Consider the following 24,182-nt stretch of genomic DNA (forward strand, 5'->3'; position numbering starts at 1 on the left):
AACGAGGTAGATGTCTCGGTCTGTTCCCCACTCTGTACGCTGTAGTGACCGTCATAATTTTAATGTTTATTACCGTGTATACTATCCAATAATGCAACAAAAAATAATCGATTTTTCGAAAATTTCATACTGAGACGATCCTTTAAAGAGTATACTTAGGTATATTTGCAGTTTAATGGTGGTTTCCTTTCCACTGTATGTAACCAGTAACATAAAATAATTTTTAACGTATACAGACGTCTTTCTAGGCGCGTATGAAAATTGTCATTAAAGTACTTCAATTGACTTCAATGTAGTTTTAGAGATTGAGTTTAGTAGGTTACGCCAGCCTGAACATCGATATTCCAACCCCGACTACATATTATATCAACATTGAATAATAGAGATTACAAAAATTTTCATAAGAACATTTTATTTGTCTTTCCAACGATCTGATTTTATGTACATTTAGCTCGATTCGTTTCTGAAGTACCCCATATAAGATTTGTATAAAATCTGCTTTACAATCATGTCATATACATATGTGTACAATAGGGTGTCCATTACTTTGCAAGTTGATTTTTTTCTCTCTAAAAAAATTATGCTATTCTCATGTATTTAAGTTGGTATTTTTTGATATTTCGCCATAAACAAGTAAAGCTGCATCTTTGAAAAAGTGATATTTTAATACACAATTTTTTGCTCTAAGAAAAAAAGAGTTATACATGAAAAGTACTGAGCATTTATAAAAGTGATTTATCTGATACATTCTGTGTTACTCATACGCCATGGTGTAATGAATGAATGCTCACTACATTAGATGCATAACTTGAACTGCGTATAACTTTTGAAGCAATATATTTGTGAAAAAATTATTGAGACCATTTTTTGTCGATCGCAAAATTTTGAATTTTGCAAAAATTCTATTTTCTTAAAGTACATATATTTAAAGATTCCAAGAGCAAATTTCATATCGTTCCGGTGAATATTTTCGAAGTTACACGCAAAGTTGAAAAGGCGTTTCAAAGTGCTTGGAAGTACAAGGCCAAACTTTAAAAGTGTTTTTCTCCAAATCGGTGATCAACATTACTCGAAAACGACTAAACCGATTAGTCTTAACACGAGCTTCTTAAATATATTTTTTAGTATTAAACGAAGATTTTTTCTCAGCAATAAATATTTTTTTTATAAATAATTTAAAGGCGAATTTTTGGTTCAAAATCGAATTTTATGTTGAAAAGCCGCAATTTTGTCAAAAAAAAATATTTTGCTATTCCTTCAATTCATTAGTAGATTTAACAATACTTTAAAGAAATCTGTTTAGTTTTTTTTGTTAATTTCAGAGAAGCCGGTTCAGAGATATAGAGGTCACACAAAACGTCCATTTTAGAGGAGCTCCCGGAGATCAGCTGTCATTCCTTTCGAAATTAATATTTTTACTAATGTTAAGTCTTAAAATACAATTAAATAATTCCATAATATGTGTACAAATTTTTGGTTCAATAAATTTAAAAGTTTATTAAGAAAAATTCCTTAAGTTGTAGGTTTATTTGCTTGGGATATATAGAATGCATTGCAATATCAAAAAAATCGCATGTAAAATTTATGGCAAACAAAGAATGAAAAAATGATAGTAAAAAACGAAGTATTTATTTTTGTTGCATTTAATTTTTAAGGCAAAAACTGAAATTTCAAGGGACTTTGACAAAAAAGAAATTAACATGGGAAATGACGGACACCCTAAGGCACATATACGAGTACATATGTATATATGCTACAGATATATGTATATTTTAAGATACATTTATTTTATTGTACCAGATTTGGTTTCACGGCTTAACCGTACAATTTTATATCTTTGCCAGTCGTGCTCACAATACAAAAAATTCTTTGTCTGGAGCAATATGTTCGCTCAAAGAAATAAAAAAAATGTATATATACGAGTATAACCACAGACACAGTCAAGCATCAGCTTATTTTGCAAAAAGTACGATTTTAAAGTATGTTAAATAATCGGAGCTGATATAGATGAGCAATTTAGCTCATGACGTCAGAATTACTCAATATAAACCGATTGTTCTTCTTTTATACCAAATTAGTTTATCGCATATGTAAAGCTTTCTAGCTGTATTCTGGTCTAATAAAACAAATATCCACATTAGGAGTTAGATGAGTTTCCTCGGGTAAAAAACAGTCCCTTTTTCAACAATTTTTTTCTTATATAAAAAATTAAATATTTTATTAGAATTTTTTATTGTTACAAACATACACTATTAACAAAAAAATTCTGAAATTTTTGGAAAAAATATTTTAAACTCGGCCATTGCGGCGTCATTTCCGATACGCCTGCGATGGCAGAGTAATTCCTTACAGGATTATCTATAGTGAAAAAATACGTGTTTTAGTTATAACTTTAACTTAGAACTTGGACGAAGGGAAAAAAATGAAAATTGGATTTTTGGCAGTCATTTTTACAAAAAAATAAAAATATCGCGACATATTTTTTTTCAAATAGTTGTAATCGAAAAAAAATCCTTTGTTCAACTCTTTAAGAATTGTATAATATCTCAAAGACCTGTGTAATATTTAATGAAACTCGGTTGAGTAGTTCAGGAGAAATCATACCAACCGACTTCTAAAACACAGTTTTGAGAAAAACGCGTTTAAAGGCGGAGCACTTAGCTTAGCTAGCCTCGAGCGAACAAGTTCTCAAGGCTGTATCTACGAAACCATTACTAGGATCAACTTGAAAAATTCGAACAATATTCTAGAAGTATTGTAAAATTTAATAAAATAATAAACAAATTAAATTTTTCGAAACCCATGTAACCCTTAAAGACAACTGGACTAACGAAAGACAGTGTAACCCACATTTTCAGAATATACTTAAGATGAGCAAGCCGGTTTCGTTCATCGTGGTTACCAGTTCCCATTATGCTAAACAATCTCAATCGATTGGATAAGAGATATCATAATGACTGAATGACTTAACACTACATTCTTAACAAATTTTTTAAGATATTTCGGATAGTTATCAAAGAGCCTTAGAAACCAATGAAAGAAGTAGATAAAAGGTTCTTAAGGCAGATGGAAGTCCATATCATAATACCTAGAGACGAAAACGGTATATACCGATTTCTAATTCTAAGTAGCATTTCATTACTGAGGTTTTCAATTTTATTAAAAATATATGTGCTAAGTTAGTATGAGTCAAGTTTAACACTCTGATACTGTACTAATAAGTCTAATGGGAACTTTACGCGCTAAAGCTTGTAAGTCTAGTCTAGCCTGTAACCAAATTTTGAAATTGCGATGCTATAATGAACTAGTTCACATTCATATATGGAGGGAGAACCGCCCACTTGATATTCTTCAGATTTTGAACAAATTTTGAGAACTGAGACGGATTTATGACGGAAAAAAAACTGTCATGCAGCTAAGCACGTACTTTAAAAGCTTTTCATTGTAACACTTGCACTCAAAAAGCAGCACATTTGATATGAGAGATTGACGTTTGAGTGTTGTGAAAATAAGTCAGCATATTGGTGTGTGGTGGCACGAAATATGAAACTAACTAGGAAAGAAAGGGCAATAAATACCTTTTGTCATGCCATAATTGCACAAACAATAAACCTCAATGCCAATGTTATACCATAAAAGCACGTATATGGCGCATAGTTGTATATAACTGTAACATATGTGTATATACATATATAGTATATGTGTGTGTGAATGCGTCGAAATTCGATTTCTTATCCAAACATTTGAAATGTTGCAATATGCCAGCAAGCTGCTGTGCTTCCTTTAGTGCTTGCATGCAACACTCGTGCATACCACACACCTACATACTCCCTAACGGTAGCAGCACGTTGATGCTTTCCCAGCTGTGTGCATGCATTTTGCGTTTTTCGAAAATTTCCGCACGAACAGCAAACAACAAAACCAATAAATTATAGTTGCCATTGGCACATGATCACTGCTGACAGGCGCAACAAAAACAACAACAACTAAGTATAGTAAATAAGTACTGTTCATTAATCTACTACTAAACGCACTGCTTTGCTTTGCTGCTGCAAGAGCCTCAGCTGCAACTTTTCTGCCACCAACTCACTTTTGCGAAACGCAAGGGTTTCTAACGGTTCTGTTCACATGCTAACGTTACATGTGTGTAAAGATTACAACGTTTACCTCACCTGTTCGCTAACAACAATTATATTTTGTTGCTGCAATTTGCACACACTCTTGACATTAGCAACGAACGGTATTGCCACACTTCAACGCCAACATTACAATAGCAACAAAGGCAACGACAGCGCAAACCCATTTTCACTCAAGAATTTTTTTCGCATTGACATATTTTTAGCTTTCCTCCTCACGTTTGGCATACAGACGCAATTTTCTTTGTTGTACTATTATGCAATTGTTGTTGTTTTTGTTGTTAAGTGTTGCTTTCGTTTCGTACGCATTGTTAGGCCCTTTGAGGAACAAGCTGACTGCAGAGTCACATTAATTTCCGTAAATTTGTCAAGGCGCCTTCATGCAATGACGCTTGCACAGGTGCCCTGCTAGGAAATGAACTACATACATATGCACAAATATAATAAATATCAAAAATGGCTAGACTTCTTTAAACAGTTGAATATTATTGATAATTATAATGCTCAAAAATTGAGCGACACTCAAAAACCGACACTATTAAATACCTTGGAGAATATTTCGATTTCAAATCAACCTAGAAAACACTTATAAAAATTAGCAGTCTAAGGCGAAACCAGAAAAACTAACTGGGTTTTGGGGATTAAGTTTCAGCTCAATGCTGAGAATAAGTTGTTTTTATACTCTCGCATCAATGTTGCTAAGGAGAGTATTATAGTTTTGTTCACATAACGGTTGTTTATAAGTCCTAAAACTAAAAGAGTCAGATATAGGGTTATATATACCAAAGTGATCAGGGTGACGAGTAGAGTCGAAATCCGGATGTCTGTCTGTCCGTCCGTCCGTGCAAGCTGTAACTTGAGTAAAAATTGAGATATCATGATGAAACTTGGTACACGTATTCCTTGGCTCCATAAGAAGGTTAAGTTCGAAGATGGGCAAAATCGGCCCACTGCCACGCCCACAAAATGGCGGAAACCGAAAACCTATAAAGTGTCATAACTAAGCCATAAATAAATATATTAAAGTGAAATTTGGCACAAAGGATCGCATTAGGGAGGGGCATATTTGGACGCAATTGTTTTGGAAAAGTGGGCGTGGCCCCGCCCCCTACTAAGTTTTTTGTACATATCTCGGAAACTACTATAGCTATGTCAACCAAAGTCTACAGAGTCGTTTTCTTCAGGTATTTCCATATACAGTTCAAAAATGGAAGAAATCGGATAATAACCACGCCCAAAGGTTATGTTCAAAATCACTAAAAGTGCGTTAACCGACTAACAAAAAACGTCAGAAACACTAAATTTCACGGAAGAAATTGCAGAAGAAAGCTGCACCCAGGCTTTTTTTAAAAATTGAAAATGAGCGTGGCCTCGCCCACTTATGGACCAAAAACCATATCTCAGGAACTACTGGACCGATTTCAATGAAATTCGGTATATACTATTTTCTTAACACCCTGATGACATGCACGAAATATAGGTGAAATCGGTTCACAACCACGCCTTCTTCCAATATAACGCTATTTTGAATTCCATCTGATGCCTTCTCTGTATAATATATAGTACATTAGGAACCAATGATGATAGCGGAATAAAACTTTACAAAAATACGGTATTTGAAAAATATGTAAATGACGTATAATGAAATCTCGATTATCACTTTATTATGCGAGAGTATAAAATTTTCGGTGACACCCGAACTTAGCCCTTCCTTACTTGTTATAGATCAATTTTTATTTCTGAGCTGGTATATGCCTCGTACTCTAAGGCAAGTCTAGCAATTTCAACACTAAGATTATATGCTTTTAGTTTTAATACGAGTGGTAGTGTGAGCTGGTGAAATATTGGCCCTGCTCTACCTAAAAGCTTCTTAAATATTAAATAAGTTATAATATATCCACACGTACCACTGGTTCAAAATTTATATTTATTTATCATATCCCGAGAATCCTATCGAATAAGCCTTTTCATACTTATTGGTTGTTGTTGTAGCGGCAAAAAACAATCCTGCAGTAATTTCGAGGATTTCGATCGGATAAAAATCCGGGTATGTTCCGGTTACTTAGAAACGACTGCCGTGTGAACGGTTCTTCTTGATTATCTCAATACCTGCCTAAGCAGTTTTATTATTTGCTAAACTTTTCTTTATTAACTCCTAATATTTTCAACGCAATGGAAGCCTTTTACTTCATTGAAAACCGCAAACTGGAGGTATTTAGTTCGGCATTAAATTGCTCTTTTTACAATATACATATGTATACGGATATATGTAGATCTTACGTAATATATAATATATGAAACTACTCAATGGCCGCCGCAACATGAAACAAAAGTTAAGGGGCTGGGTCCACATATCTAAAGAAATTAAGTAAAATTGACAGTTTATTCTGGCAGTAAGAAAAAGACAATTATCTCATCTTTATTACACATGTCCACCTATGTATATACTATAATGATCCGATCTGAACAATTTGCTCAGAGATTATACCATACCAAATTTCGTACAAATAAAAGAGTTTTTTTACAAGAACTTGATTTTGATGGTTCAGTTTGTATGGCAGATATATGCTCGATCGATATCGCAAAAACTGTCTCTTGCCAACAGCTGCTACTTCGGACTGAGTAGGCAATTGAAAAGTAAAATCCTCTCTCGACGAACAAAGACCTGCTATATGGTTACGAGTCTTCGAGAGAAAAATTCTGCGAAAGATTTATGGTCCTTTGCGCATTGGTAACGGCGAATATCACATTCGAAAGATCGATGAGCTGTACGAGATATACGACGACATTGACATAGTTCAGCAAGTTAAAAGACAGCGGCTACGCTTCCTAGGTCATCTCGTCCGAATGGATGAAAACACTCCAACTCTGAGAGTATACGACGCAGTACCCGCCGGTGGAAGCAGAGGAAGAGGAAGACCGCCACACAGTTGGAAAGACCAGATGAGGGGGGACCTCGCTACACTTGGTATCTTCAATTGGCACCAAAAAGCGAAAAAGAAGACTGGCACGCTGTTGTAAGCTATGGCTATAGCTATAATCACATAAGCGGTGTCTACGCCAATAAAGAAGAAAGATTTCAAAAACGGAGGGATCTTCTGCCACGAAATAGCAAATTTAATATACCCTGTTCAGAGTATTAAAAGTTTAGTGACATTTTAATATCTTTACTGGACCAGTCTTCGAGATCACCTGTTTTCTATATAACGCCAGCTTATTTAATTTGAGTTAGCAACCCTAACATTCAAATTAACTGACGTCTGGGCGATTAACATTCACGTTTATATCTCCAAAACTAAATTCAACTCTTTCGTAAGAGGGTGACCCTTTGATTACGCTCAAGCTTTAAAATTATTTCTGAGTGAAATTTCTGAATTTTCGAAATACCTAACCCTAATTTCAACGGACTTAGTGATTTTGGCCTCCGCTTTCAACATGTAATATCTGCCGCAATCTGTGATAGGTTCTAACCATATTTAGTTCAGTGAACTTAAGCAACTTTCGCGTAGTACCACAGATGATGATGTCTTTAATAGCAAACTTCAGTTACTTTAGTTTTTTGTTGTCTTTTTAACAAACTTTTATTGATCAATAGTTCATGTGCAAACATTAAACAAATGATCGGTGTCTACCTGGTAAGCTTTTGCCAAAACAATTAACGAGTAAATTGTACCCGTAACATGTACTGAATACAATTGAGCTATATTCATGTCTTAAAGTACAAGGAATTAATTTTAAAAGACCCTCCACAATATATACATGTAAGCATCATTTTGAAATTCTTTGCATTAATTTGATACGAAAAATTGATTCCAATGTATCTCCGCTTAAAAGCTTTTGTATGCATCACTTTTTAGTTGCTAATAAAATGTACAACAATGCCATGAGCCCCAAATGCCAACACCACTCCATTCTCAAATGCTCTTTGCCACTTGTGCTGCTGCGCTCTAACGTTACCAGATTAGAATAATGCAAAGCGGTGAATACTGCGCTCTCATTCAGTTGAGATGAACAAGTGCCCAAGAGCAAATCAATGGCGGCGGATGGGTGATTGAGACATTGCATGACGCCCTTGGTCAAGACTATATCTGCAACCACATCCGATGCATTAAAACATTTATAGTTTCGTACATCAATCACTTGTAAATACTGACAATCGAATATAGCGCTTTTTTGAAATGTGAAAAAGTAGCGATTTGTGTCCTCATATGGAAATTGGAAAACAGCATACGGTTCATTCACATCCACGAGCATATCTTCGTAATTTTGCGCCAAAACTTCCGGATAACCAATGTCACAAATTCGTTTCAGTTTTAGATACTTCAGTGATATACAATCCTCAGATAATTCCATTTTATTCTCTTCATTACCATCGACATACTCTACATCGCCATAATCATACTCGTCGCCATCATAATCTTCGCCTTCGCCATCACCTTCATAATAATTTTCATCATCATCGTAACCATCCGCTTCATTCTGTCCGTTTAAGAATTTTGTCAAAGAATTTATAGTTAGCAATATTATCAGAAGTTTACAAAAATATTTCATTTCCAAAATATTTAAAGTTTCCAAACAAAATATTTATGTACATATTTGTGTTTTGAACGTAAATATGTTTGACTATAATTGCCAGGTTAGCATAAACTTTTCGGAATGAAATCCTAACAAAAACTAAATAAAATAAGGAAGTTAAACATGTCAACTAATTAAGATCTTTTTTTTTATAGTAGGGGGAAGCATCGAAAGCCGGAGTGCGGAACTTTAATCCGGTAAACCTAACCAGAGAACTTAAAACATACTTTATATATACTTTACGTTCTCTGGTCTGAGTGCCACCACAAATTGTCCTTAACTCTAAAAATGTTGTGGGTTATATAATGTGGAATGTATAAAAAGATCTACAAACAGGATACTTTCCACAAAAGCTTTTTTCAATTCGCAAACATCGAAAAAAGCTCATCAAAGCAAATCAAGGAGGGACAGGAGCTTTGCGTGCGCAACTTACAAACTTATGGATACACACCTGAAAGGAGTCTCATATCAAAATTGTTGAGGAAACACTTTCCGTATATTAGAAATCACTGCACATCCGCTGCTGTCGTTTGCTGATTCTTTATTTTTCCAATAACACAAGGAACTTTCAAACCTTCACTTTTTGCAAACGCACAGCGAGCACTCACTACCCTTACAGATCTTCCTAAAGAAACTATAATTCCACATTTTTCTAAAAAACCTATAAGAAAACATGCTCTCATAGTTAGTTCACTTAACTACACACTCCCGATCACTTAACTTTCGCATTTGAAACAAAAAACTTTTATATTTTTCAATATTTACCACAATAACCAAATTTCATCCGACGCGCACGAAACTTCATACGGAATTGACTAAATGGCGGCGGATCATGGCGAAGCACAGTGTTGTACTTTTTATGTCAAACTGGAAATTTTTCTATTCACAATGAGGAGTGCGTTAATTTTCAGCCTTCAGTGAGAGATTAAATTTAAAAAGTAGGTGGCGCCAGAGTTTAGTTATTATCAAAATATAATAAACGATCGTTTCGATTATATTTATTTATATTTTGAAATTAAATTATATATATACATATAAATATAATTTATATTTTGGATCAAATTATCACTTTTCGTAATATGTAGGTACCTACATATGCATATGCTAATGCACCGAAAGCCAGCCAATCTTAAAAAATTCTCCGCTAGGTGGCACCGAAGCATAATAATTATCACAAGTAGGCGCTACATATGGAAAATTCGACTAGGGACGTATTACTAAACAGTCACGGCTACCGAAACTTAAATACATTGGAAGAATTACCACGGAAATCAACATGATTCATGAATTGGCGCTTAAAAACATTAACCGAAATTTCTGGTAGTACTTTTGGATAATTAAACGGTTACTTAACCGATAGCTTTTTGGTAAGAATTGTCAACTGGTCCCTAAGAAATTCATTGAAACTTTAACTACAACAACAACTCACTACCTAAATATGAGCGTGCTAAACTCCCATTTCGCCTATTTGGTATTAATTTCTATTATCGTATTTATTTAAATATAAAAAATATTTAAAAATTTAAATTTTATTTTTATAAAAATTATTATTCTAGCACTTCACTGTGAATAGAATGCGTCAAACAATTTGACAGTAAATGCAGCTCTGCGCATTGGAAACTTTCCGGCGTCACCTTTCAGTTGCAAGCAGTTCCGAAACTATTTCCCCGTCGCCCGTATTAAAATCCGTGAAAATCCTAAATGTATTAGTAAATGTATTAATGACTGAAGTGTAGTGGTTGCGGCATTTTTCATTCGGGTTTTCAGAAATCAAATAAAGTGCGTTCGTGTCGTCGCGGTAAACAGTATGCGCGAGAGGTTAACTCGCGTTTCTTAAATAGGAAAGAAATAAGACGTTGTAAACCTTTACATGGAGCAATTTATTCATACCTCCTGTTGTTGTTGTTATTGGTAGTTAAATTAGTGGATTTCACGTGAAGCTTCAAAAAATTCTTGCTAACAATTGGATTAAAGCTTCCACATCCTACAGGAATAAGGAGTGCGGAAAAAAATATCTGCATACTTATAGGCTGCCATTGTGATTCCATTCTTGCCTGCGGCAATTTCGTTATCTTCACTATTCCCGATTAAATATGTGTGAACAGTGGAATTACACAAATAACAGTTTGAGAGCCAGGGTGATTTAATTGGGTTTAAAGGGCTATACCAGTGTGACGCATGAAATATTAGGCGATTTTCGTGAATTTTTTTAAAAGAAAGTACTAGTTCGAATGTTTCGACGTTCTATGGACGTAATAAAGTATATCATTAGCTATACTATAACGGAGTTATGTGCTGTCTGCGGAAGTGCCGAAAAAAAAGTGCCTCAACTGCTGACATGATTCCGGTCGAATGAGTAGCTGAAACAAAAAAATTCAAAATGTCTATTAAACTTAAATATATTTTCTATACAATGAACAACGTCTTTGAAAAATATCAAAAATTAAGATAATGGCGTAATTTTGAAAAAAAAATGTCGTTTTTTTAATGCCAAATTGACAATTTTCAACCAATCAAAAAGTATAGCAAATGTATTCTACTATACCCAGTTTTAATTTGAAGTGGTTCGGTCAATTTCACGTTGAGTTATGATGTCAGCAAATTTGAAAAATGTCGTTTCGAGAAAAACGCGTTTAAAGTTTTCACTTATACATATATGTATGTATGTTTGCACCTCTGAGCGGTCGCTGCTTAGAGCGCTGCCATTCAAAAACTATTCAAGATACGACCTTGCCGATTTCACAGGATATTTTTGAATATATAAACTATAGAAAAAGCAAAAAAAAAAATTTTTTTGAAAGTGTCACACTTAAATTGATATTGGCGATAAGATGTAAAGTACGTATGTATTTAGAGGCTTGAAAAAATGGCAAATTTAAATAAAATTGATATAAATTATTAAAATTATTTTTTGACAGTGATTCATGTTACTTTAGAAGTAAAAATAAAGTACGGTTTCGACTTGACTATATAGAAATTTGAAGGAACAAATTATACCCCATGAAAAGATATAGGCTTCAACGATTTTAAAATTGCGACTAACCTGCTATGCAGATGTTTTTATCACTTTACAAAACCACAAGTAAGGGAGGGCTAAGTTCTGGTGCAACCGAACTATTTATATTCAAGCAACTTGCAGGAATCAATCCTTAAGCTGTAAAACATCAACCAGAAGATCGGAATCAAAACAATTTTTCATAAACATATACCATATAAAACTCATACACTGTCCGACATAAGATCTGTCGGCATAAGATTTGTTAGACAAACGAAAATCATTATGCGTAGTACATATGTGAGAGTTGGGGTAATATCGACCCGATTTTATCTATTTTTGCTGTGGTATTATTCTGTGTTATACACACTAAAAAATATTCCATGAGACTCATTAAGGTACCGCACATAAATGACCAATCATGTGGATCAAAGTCAGCCGGATGTTCGAAAAATCTAATATTAGTTATATAGCGATCAGCTCAAGTTTTCGCCCTATTACAAAAATTTTAGATATTCTGTGATGAGTAAAACACGCTCTATCATTTTCTTTGAGACAACTCACAGATGGGCCGATATATACAGCACAAAGTCACCCGGAAGTTCGAAAATCTTTATTTTTATCTCTATTATACTCTGTAGCAACAGAGACTTATTGTACCATTATAAATTTGAAAAAAACGGGTTCAATGGAAGCTTAAGTAGCTCTTTTATTTAGAATTGTATGCTGGTTTCTTTATTCGTTATAAAATTAAACACAGTATTAGTATCGAATCACGATTATTTTTAAACGGAAATTAGAGACATTTTCAAAAATATTTAACAACTCAAATTTTGAATTTGTTTTCAAACAAAAATTTCACGGCAGCAACAAATAGTCGCGAGCATGACCATTCCCAGCCATAACCACCAGTGTATGACAGTGGTGAGATGGGCATCGGAGGAGCGCTTTCCCGCCACAAAATTCGAATAATGTAGAGCTGTAAACGCAGAACTACCATGAAGTTCTGGCGTACATGCTACCAACAGCTCATCCACCATATTGGACTTATAATCCAAGCATTTCATGAAACTATTTTTCAATATTAGATTCTGTGAGCAGCCCGTTGCATTTGTGCATATAAAATGTACGAGATCAACTACTTCGAGTTCCTCACAATGAAAAAGTGCGCTGTGCTGGAAAGTTATAAAATAATTGTCCTCGCCTTCATCGTTGAATGTGAACACTGCATACTGATCATTGGCTTCAACGAGATCATCTTTATAGGTGACTTTTATATCTTCCGGATAGAGAGCAGAGCATTTTCGTTTCAGTGCAAAATATTGTAGCGATTTGCATTCCTCTGGCAGTTGTGTATTTTGTATTTCGCCGTAATCTTCTCCGCCATCATTGTAGTAATCAGTGTCGTATGCATTTAGATGATCACCATTGTTAAGTTGTAATCCATATACACATTTTGCAGTAGAATTTATTACAATTAAAAAAATATATGTACGATATAAATATTTCATATTCCGAATTTGTGTTTCGAACATTTCTGTTCGTCAATAAAAACAAATGTGAACTTGTCAAATTTCTAAACAGTTGTGCATATGTTTATGTGATGAAGAAGAAATTGATGTATTGAAATTAGAAACCCAAAATATTCGGATCACTTACAAGCTCAGGAAGATTGATTGATGTAACAGTTAAATTTGCTGAACAAAATCGATTTCGTAATCATTATGGGTCTGTAGATTAATATTATATAATTTCTAAATCCATCTAACTGACAAAAGTCACACTTCTTTGATTATCTTCAAAACATGCGATCTAAACGCATCAACCGCATATTCAGGTGTCGAAATACGCTGACCTCATTCTTTATTTTTTACGTACAGTAATAATAATAAAGTCATTAGATGCCCAGTCAAGACTATAAAGACTGATGACTGATCAAATAGATGCTTTGAGTGCTCAAAAATGCAACTGCTGCAGTCGATGTTTGAGAGCCCGCACTATCGTAGTGAAGAGTGATCCCTACTCGGTGGTTCTTCGGCCCTTCCTGATATCTTGAAAGACAACTGGCAAGCATATGGTTATGTACCACTCAGAATTTACTGTAATACGCATACGCTTAAATCCACGATTCGTCACCTGTCACGATGTCATAGACGTGTTTCGAACCAATCCACACGAACCTTTTTTTAAGCGATTGAGAAATTGTATAGTATTCAACGTAAATAATTTTTTTACAGTGAAATGTTCATGGAATATGGAATGTATGCTGGTCCTACCAATGTCTATAGTTATCTCAATCATACGATAGGTTGACATGACGATGTTGCAAGACCAGTTGACACACAGCATCAATAGTCTCAGGAAAAATAACTTATTTTCATTCACGAAATCGTTTTGTAGTGATCTACGACCCTGATCGGATTTACCATACCATCGATAGACACTTAGTTAATCCACGTCGAAATTTTTCACGATTTAATTATATTTTTTGGCCGAGATTTATATTATAGGTTACTGAATATGAATGATGAATATTTTAAGTTACTGTAAGCAATACAAATAGGGCACATATACCAAAATTCATACTCAGAGTAAGCATAACATTACGATTAAGTAGTGAGCTGCCATATTGCAGCACTAGGTAAACTATTGTTAGGTAAGGTTATGTTATTTAATCTCTGTTGACTCTCATAAACTAAGAAAATAAAGAAAATTATCGAGTCCAAGTGTCAAGTAAGCCCCGTTTCGTTTATCCAGGAGCAAAACATTATAACATAATATTGAATTAAAATTTAAGGAACACCTGGCGTAAAGCAAACAAAGAATATAATGCTTTATCAAGAATGATGACCAATAGGAGCTGCCTGCGTTCCAGCAGGTGAGCTTTAATAGCAAAAGCAATGAGTTCAGTAAAACTGTGTGCAGCACCAATATGGATACAGACACTAGATATAAAAGCATATGCAAAGCAAATAAACGCTATGCATAGGCTCACTGCTATCCGAGTAACAAGTGCTTTCCGAACGATATCAAGCGCTGCCGAAGTTCTAGCTAGCCGCCCATTGACATCCAGGGAGCCGAACTCGCGCGATTGGACCAGCTATCAGAGCCATCTGTAAGTATAAAATAAGAGGAAAAAACCAAAAGCATCACAATGTGGCAGCAACGATGGCAAGCCTCAACCAAAAGACGGTGGATCCATAGACTAATCCCGGACATCCACTTGTGGATAGATAGACAACATGGGACCCTGGACTTCCACCTAACCCAAATACTGAGTGGTCATGGATGCTTTAGAATCTATCTGTTCCGATTCCACCGCGATCTTAGTACGTACTGTCCGACGTGTACAGAGTGCATAGAAGACTCTGAGCACGTATTTCTTCAATGCCCTCGAATTTTTTCCTCAAATATAAGGAAAAAGTTAAAAACTTCACTTGGCGGTAGTTTTTCGGTGGAAAATTTGACAGCACTCATGCGTCAATCCACTAATAAACTGAAAGCTGTCAGCAAAGCGTCAGCTTTAATTATGACAAAACTAAGGCATATACAGTATATTAGGCGTCAGTCAGTACGTATGATAGATTGGACTTAAAGTCTTTCTCTCTCTCAATGAAATAATACTGGAAGAGATATGAGTTGAGAGTAGATTAGATTTAGCAGATTAAAAGATCCGCACTCTGCTTCCTCCTGCTATAAAAAGGAGCTAACCTGGCACGAAAAACCGCTTGGTACAATTTATAAGCTGACTGGGTATATAAAAAGCTTGATTTCTGAAAATGATGATTACTACAGATGATTATTACGCTCAGACGATTAATTCGAACCTGAACCGTCTGAAGGAAGCAATGGTCTAGAGGACATGTTTTTTTAATTTGACACGAGATACTCGAATCTTATGAAGTTTATATCGTATGCCTTTTTGATCTCTCTTTTTCTAGCTTTCCATTATAAAATTGTTTTAAAATTGTCTTTGTCTCAAATTCGAACTAATAGTTTCTTACATTTCTGGCATTAAACCAGAGACCCACCATAGTTCATTGATATCGGTTTGATGATTTCGCAGGTTATATAATGCCAAAATAGTAAAAAGAGATTCACTTCACTTAATTTAATAAAATAATATCCTCTATCTATTATTTACCTCAATAAAATGCCGATTACATTTCGATTGCAGAAATTTAAATATTTATTACGTTTTAATGTTCAATAGTCAATTGTTTTGTCTGGTGTCGGAGCACCGCAAGCCGACGATAACAACCGCAAAACTCGATATTACAACAAAACGTAAACTGAAATTAACAAATGTAACCATATTTATGCAAGCGACAGCAACAACAAACAGGATAAATTCGAGCGCCAATTTTAGCAGGCACCTGGCCAGGCAGCAGCTGTGCGACAGACAAGCGGCTATTATTAGTATGCCTGTAACCACTGGCTATTACCAACGTTATTATCATTATCTTTATTGTCGTCATAATATGTTAAACGAAAATAAGAACAAAAACAAGCTCTAATAGCGCCAACAAACACTCTGCAACACCAACACCAATGTTTGTAAATATTTCATGAGAAATGTTGCTGCTCCTTTAGGGCTGCTGTGACCCCTTTTCCATACACATACACCGCAAATACTTTGGGTTTAACAGCATACTTTTTCACACATACATATCTACGCAGGTATGTAACTCTTGTATGTATGGGTTCAACTTACCACTACATAATATATATAGTTATATGGACTACTCAGTAGCTGCTAGCTATGTATGTTAATGGCGATTCCCTCATCTGGTTGTCTCTCCGTATTTTCATTGCTAACATTCTTGTGCGCCTAACAAGCTATCATTATACACTTAAACAGCTACAAACAGACATAGATATATGTATATGCATACTGGTATGTGCTCTTACATACATAAATACATATTTCGAAAATAAACAATATTGATTTTTCATTATATGTACCTAATAATAAATTCAAATTTGTGTCCGCTCATGAGCGCTTAGAGTTTATGTACCTTGCGATATGGCTGAACAGGCACAGTTATATAGTATATACACACACATACATATATGCCACGTGAATACGTGTATGAGTAGTCGACGGTTAACCAACATAAACAAAAACTCGCTCAACCACAAAACAAAAAAAAACACAAATACTTTCCAAAGCTGGCTGATGCATTAGGGTGAACATAAAAACAAATAAAGTTTTCTCTAATGCATTAGTTTCTGAGCTAAATGTCCCAGTTATCCCAATGATATTGTGAAGGTAGTTTAAAGTTCGACTTCTTTGTTACATCTCATGCCTATCTCCCACTCGGTTCCAAAAATAATATATCACCTCTCTGAACAAGATGTTATTTAGAGCCTTTATGAATAATATACTATATATTAAATTTCGTCTTTATGTAGTTTTAACGGGTTTTAGGGGACAGCAAACGACGCTATATTTTTCCCGCTCTTTTGACATTTCTCTTCAGTAAGATTTGCCATTTCATCATGGAAAGATATATGATCCAACAACGAGTCGAAATTATTAAAATTTACTACCGAAATTCGGAGTCAGTGGCCTCAACTTTAAGACCAACCAATTTATGGTCGTCATAATCATGCTATCAGATCAACAATTGAGCGCCTGGTGGAAAACTTTGAATCCACAAGCACAGTACAAAATGTTCCCGTACCAGTGAGACACAAGAAGTGTCTCAGTCTCTCACACGTCGTTCTCAAGCGTTGGGCATCTCTGTGATGTCGTTGTGGCGAATTTTACAAAAAGATCTTGGCCTTCATCTTTACAAGATGAAGTTGCCTCAAGAACTGAAGCCGCTTAACCACCATAATCGTCGTATGTTAGCAAATTGAGCTTGAAAATGATCCGAATTTTCATCCAAGGATCATTTTGAGCGAAGAGGCGGTTAGGTGTGGTTTATGGGTCGGCGGCGTCATTGGGCCGTACTTCTTCTGTGATGATCAAGACCAGCATGTTTCTGTGAATGGGAATCGCTACTACTCAATGATAGCCGAATATTTTTGGCCCGAATGATATGGACTTGGGCAATATGTGGTTCCACCCAAGTTTGTGGAAGGTGTTATCTCACGAAATGGTCCAGTCAATCGGCCGCCTCGGTCGACGGTATTAGACTATTTTCTGTGAGGAAAATCTTTTTCCTTAAATATACCACAACTTTTCAGGCAATCAGAATTTAAATTTCTAGTTTGCGGATTCTTGTAGAACCTAAAACTACCTAAGAATGTATCTGAGTGGGATTTTTTTTCAAATTCGATATAAAAAACTAGTTATACAGTTTAACAGTTTTTTTTTAATTTAATGTGAACTATTTTCATTTATCAAAAGACCTAGTATATTGAAATTTATTTTAATTAAAGTACAAAATTTCGTTTATAATCTAAATTTGTCAAACAAGTTCCTATAATCATTTTCTGCCTAATGTTTCGTCTTGATAAAATCCTTTTCTCCCCAGGAATAAGGAGTCCATTTCAACTCACAATTCAAAAGTTAAGTTTTTGGCTTACCTTAAAAACTCGGCCACACCCTAACAATTGTAGTATTTAAAAAAATTAAAAGTAAATTTACCTTTCACATACAATCAACACCCTAATGCATATATAAATAATTCTGAAGTACATATTTAAATATCATCGCACACCTGCTCACCGCAAAAATGTGTAATCGTTATTTAAAGGTGTACAAGTATTTGTAAAAGTATGAAGTACATACATCGAAGCTAGATACATCAATCAAGTGAGAAATATTTACTTGATGCGAGTTTAAAATTTTTGAGGCTTTTAAAGTCTTATTAAAAATTATTAAGTCTTAAAGTTTCGTGTTTTTTATGTATAAGCATTCACTGCAAGGAACAGATTTACGGGTTTCTTAATACTACAACTCAAAGCAAATGTTCAGAACCTAATAGAGCACGACCTAAAACAAAAGGTGAAGAAGTGATTTTATTAGAAACCCTTAGGCTGATAGCTTACTTCTTCATGTCAACTCTATAATCCCATAATAATTATTTAGGTTACCAAAACCTTCCAATTCGGAATCCCGAAACTATATTTTTTGGCATCAATTTTTTCTGAGCACTTATCTATTCATAAATTTTTAAAATTTTTCTTTTGGGGAACACTAAAAATCAATATTTGATAAAAATCAACATAATTTCTCATTAAATCCACTTTGAATGGACCGCAGTTTCTACTATGTTCAGAGTAATAACTTCAAGCTCGTTATGGATATACTCTCTCGGTATAATTAAATTGGATTAAAAAGTCACAAGGCAGATATGTATCTGTGAAATCCCAATTGCAGGTTTATCCATTTTCCTGCGTTCAATAAGACGTTCGAGATACTCAACACAGGAACATTGTCTCGAACTGATTCTTTAAATGTTTGTGTATCAAACCAACCTTCGTTTTGGTTTGTTATTCTTCTATTGACTCTGATAGTATCTCATTAAAGCTTTGAATGCTAGAGCTGGGCCTGGCATTTTAGGTCACTTAACGATATTGATGTCGCAATGCAGTGATACTCAAAAGCACATAAAGAGTGGGGATTTCACGTTGAGCATATTAAGACCAAGCTTATAGAATGTTATCATTGCCTACCTAATATATTAGGACGGCTATGTTAATAGAGTTATACAATGGAAACCTCAATTGCAAAATAAGTGAAGATGAAGCCATTACATGCCATTAAATTGTGACGGTCACAAAAAATACAATGAATAAGGATTGTCCTGTTCCAAATCCTACGTGTTTTATGAACAAAAACTGTTATAACAAGTAAGGAAGGGCTAATTTCGGGTATCACCGAACATTTTATACTCTCAAATGATAAAGTGATAATCGAGATTTCATTATCCGTCATTTACATATTTTTCAAATACCGTATTTGTGTAAAGTTTTATTCCGCTATCATCATTGGTTCCTAATTTATGTATATATTATACAGAGAAGGCATCAGATGGAATTCAAAATAGCGTTATATTGGAAGAAGGCGTGGTTGTGAACCGATTTCACCTATATTTCGTACATGTCATCAGGGTGTTAAGAAAATATTACATACCGAATTTCATTGAAATCGGTCAAGTAGTTCCTGAGATATGGTTTTTGCTCTATAAGTGGGCGACGCCACGCCCATTTTCAATTTTTAAGAAAAGCCTGGGTGCAGCTTTCTTCTGCAATTTCTTCCGTAAAATTTAGTGTTTCTGACGTTTTTTGTTAGTCGGTTAACGCACTTTTAGTGATTTTCAACATAACCTTTGATGGGAGGTGGGCGTTATTATTATTCGATTTCTTCCATTTTTGAACTGTATATGGAAATGCCTAAAGGAAACGACTCTATAGAGTTTGATTGACATAGCTATAGTAGTTTCCGAGATATGTACAAAAAACTTAGTAGGGGGCGGGGCCATGCCCACTTTTCCAAAAAAATTACGCCCAAATATGCAACAATACCTTAGCAACTTTGTTGCGCGAGTATAAAAATAAATCTTCTGTAATTCGAACTCATAAGTCAGCAAAGCGCCTTGTGGCCATATAAAAATTTGCTCAGGCGTTCAATTTCTATTCCCACGAGTTCGGTGGAATATCTGAAAGTGTGAGCTCCCAAATATTTGAGTCTTAATCTCGTAAACACGAGACAATCAGAAGGGGGTTTTGAGATATTTTCACCTAACCTTCTTTAATACAACTTCTGCAGCTGGATTCTCAAGATTATCAATTTTCTTGCATAGATGTCGATAGGGCAATGGTCTGTTAGAATTCCCATAATTTCTGAGAGAAAAGAGCTCACTGCATCTCTTGCTGTCAATCTTGGGTCCAAGCGTCTTGCGGTAGCTCACGAACCGTTTGTGGCCCGACGCTGGCCAAATTCCCGCGAAGCCCAACTATACAATAATACATATATCACAAGAGAAGAGGGGAGCACCGACCCATTTCCATGCTACTGACTGCTGAGCTATGTAGTTTAACCTTCCTTGCCTTTCTTGCTCATCAGCTTTATAGCTGCCAGCAATTCCTCTGTGACCTGGCAGCCATACTAGTCTTATCACAAAGTGATTTGATGCTATTGATAACAAGGTTAGACATTCCTTAACCAGCCCTGTACGCGCAGTAGCACAAAAAAATCTTCTATCAATTATTTTATAATTTTAAAGGTATATTTATATTTATTTTAAGAACACAGAGAAATTGTTGGAGCAGAGAATTAAATGCCTTTGAGTTACACGCGATTTACGATGGCGCTAAAAAAGGGCCTCCACTTTTGCACCGGTTGCGACTTTCTTTGTGATTGCAGCCTAAAAAATTAATTCTACACTGGAATATTATGTCTATATATTGATCTACGATCGGCAAAAAATTAAAAATTGACGAAATGGCGACATTTACAAAAAAGTTAAGTTTCACCCTAAATTTTGGTGGACAAAATTTTCTTTTTCATCAGATAAAACCTTTGGTAGGTCGATATAAGGTGACCAATATACAGAACATGCTTCTAAACAATTACTTAAACCATTTTGTGAAATGTAGTGTTGATAAAAACGCGTTTTAAGACAAACTGTCAGCAGTGATTGAACTGAGTGGCGGGACAAGTACACAAGAGATGTTCCATTGTTTCCCTGGTGCCCTGCTCTAAGTATTTCCTGCAATCTTCTTGATCTGTCAACTCCATCTTGCGGGCGTGTGTCGGCACCAGACAGTGACCAGTTAGTATTCCAACCATATTCCTACAGTCTCTTCTATTGACTGCCAATGGGAATTTTGTGTACTACCGATCTACCGTTTTGGACATTACTTTTGCAGTTTTGCACTCTGGTACCTCGTTCCGACAACATCCCGTCACTAGTCTCGAACGTGCGATCAGCGAGCTCATGACTAGTTTCGCCGTAATACTATCCGGAGTAGTGGCCCTACTGCTTACCTACACATTTCAACGAACTTCTACACATATACATATGTACATAAATTCTGAACAAGTTTTGTTATGCAGCACAAAAGACTGAAAACAACTACATAAATACATTTTTGTACAAATGTGATCGCACTTTAATGAGACGTAGAGCTTTATTTATTTTGTTTATGTATGAGACAAATTCATATGAACAATTTCAATTCCAAACGTTCATATATGCATGTATATGTGTAAAACGAAATGAAATGAAATTGTGCAAGATGCTCAACTTTTTAACAGCTTTCCATGCACTCGTAAATTTAGTAAATACTCGTACATGTTTACTAACACCAACACATATCTCCACATCTCCATGTGCTGTTTATTCATTTTATAGCTGTTATTCTCAATTATTTCCTGCTATTCCATGAGATTTAATGTGTTCCTACGTTAGGCTTGAAGTAGTACTATAAACTAGATTTTCAAATTTGGAGTAAGAAAATTTTATTCGAAAATATAAGAAATAATCTTAAATTAAGTTACCGTCCTTTCAATGATTGTATTATCTGTAGATGCAAGTAAATAGAGTCATTCATCTGCTTTTGGAGCAGGCATAATACTCAATAAAATATCTTATTTCCACTTCTAAATGATGTGGTGATACTAAAATACATCTGTGGCTATACTTTAGAAGGCTGTAACTCAAAAATTACTTTTGATATCGATCTAAAATTTATTGTGTATTTTTTGAAGGTATCGAAATATGAAAAGAAATTTTTTTTTCTAATTTAACACTAATATGGGGTTACATAGGTTTCCTTCGGCAAAAACAGTCAACAACATTTTTTCATATATATTTCAATTAAATATTTTATTTTATTTATCCACTATTAACAAAGAAATTCTAAAATTTTTGAAAAAAAAATATTTTAAACTCGGCCATGTAATCGAAAAAAATCCTTAGTCCAAGTCTTTATGAATTGTATCTCAAAGTCCTGTGTACAATTTCTTGAAGATCGGTTGAGTAATTCTCAAGAAATCTTCCCAACCGATTTCAAAAACACAGTTTCAAGAAAAAAGCATTTAAAGACGGCACACTAAGCCGAGCTAGCCTAGAGCGCAAAAGTTCTCAAGGCTGTATCTACGAAACCATTACTAGGATCAATTTAGGGCAATATTCTAGAGGTGTTGTAAAATTTAATAAGGCAATAAAAAAATTCGATTTTTGAAAAACGTAAACCCATGTAACCCCTCAATAAATTTTCAACCGCAAAAATCTATAAAAAAAGATTACAAATATCCCGACTTTAACACCAGCTATCGATTTAATTTTATTTAGCAATTGATACTCCCTCCCTGGCAATATTTCAAACGAAATCGCTACCAGTTTGTGCAATTTAATATTTACGACCACACAAAGAATTTCCATATGATTTACGCCAATATGCCCCTGCATATTCACTAGGACACGAGTGTGATAAATATCAGTTTTCAGTTCTATGCACTCTTAAACCGAAAATAATTGCGAATGCTTTCAATACTCTCAGATTTCCCCAATATAAACACATGAATATGGCAATACACACGCTCTTGTATCGCCCATAACACACTCTACATACCTGCTGTTCCTGCTCAGATGCTCCACGATACAACCAATATTGATGTCTACACATACAAAAGCATGGATGTATGGATGTGTATGTATTTGTAGAAAGAATCCTTGCGTGATATTGTCTTTTTTGTTTTTGCTTTTATTGTGTGTTTTTGTTTTTGTTATAGCTGTTGTTGTTTCTGAGCTATTACACTTATAATTTTGTTTTTGTTCTACTTGCTTTTGCCACTTTGGAAACTTTTTTTTATATCATAAAAGCTATTTTTATGAGCGTTTGATTAATGTTATTGCCGTGTACCAAATGCGACTTTGAGTTTTCGCGGCTGAATAAAGTGAAATAAAAGTAGGGATTGTTATAAATGATGCGGATCATGAGGGGCGCCCTGCCATTTAGTAAGGGCGGTGCCGTAAAAATATGAAATATGCGGTGTCAGCACTTCAAAGCGGTTAAACGCGTATACAACAATACAAAAAGTATATTCGTGGGCAATTTGGTTTATACGAACGGAAATTACTTATGATGAGAAATAAGAGAAACAAAAGTAATGAAATCTCTAAATGGAGTCTTAAAACACCTTTTACTGGAATGAACATTGAACTAATAGCATTATTAAACTCTCAGAAAGGGTTAATAATAAATAAAGTCGTATTTAGGTCTCTTGTATGCTGAAAAATAATGCACAGGCAGGTTTTCCTGGCAATCTCTAATTACTTTCAACCTAAAGGCCGACGAAGAGGACAACCATGCTTTATCTACTGCATGGTGCTATTTACCATTATTTTCTTGGATAATTTGAATATTTCGAAAGGTATAAATCAAGGGTTCCTACCGGCATAAATAAGGATTTACCAAAGAACCATGACAATAAATATTATAATTATAAGGTTGTCAGCAAAGTAATGTTGACCCAAAATTATAAATTAAATTAAATAATAATAAAGCTAAAA

General features: G+C 34.7%; 2 protein-coding genes across 5 annotated transcripts in view; both read right to left on the minus strand.

The window, feature by feature from the left end:
* Positions 1-24,182, minus strand: part of LOC126758415 (uncharacterized) — a 140,841-nt gene that overhangs the window by 100,501 nt on the left and 16,158 nt on the right. For 3 of the 4 annotated variants that reach the window (XM_050472676.1, XM_050472674.1, XM_050472675.1), the window contains exon 2: positions 23,242-23,557. The exons of the other annotated variant lie outside the window; for it this stretch is intronic. The gene's annotated coding sequence lies outside the window, so the exon portion shown is untranslated. The remainder of the gene's footprint in view (positions 1-23,241; positions 23,558-24,182) is intronic. 4 annotated transcript variants of the gene reach the window in all.
* Positions 7,983-8,731, minus strand: LOC126759305 (uncharacterized). The gene has a single exon (XM_050474041.1). It carries the CDS (start codon positions 8,685-8,687, stop codon positions 7,983-7,985), a length of 705 nt encoding a protein of 234 aa, XP_050329998.1. The 5' UTR covers positions 8,688-8,731.

Source organism: Bactrocera neohumeralis, chromosome 5 (genome assembly GCF_024586455.1).
Source record: "Bactrocera neohumeralis isolate Rockhampton chromosome 5, APGP_CSIRO_Bneo_wtdbg2-racon-allhic-juicebox.fasta_v2, whole genome shotgun sequence".
In the NCBI taxonomy this organism is placed as follows: Eukaryota; Metazoa; Arthropoda; class Insecta; order Diptera; family Tephritidae; genus Bactrocera; species Bactrocera neohumeralis.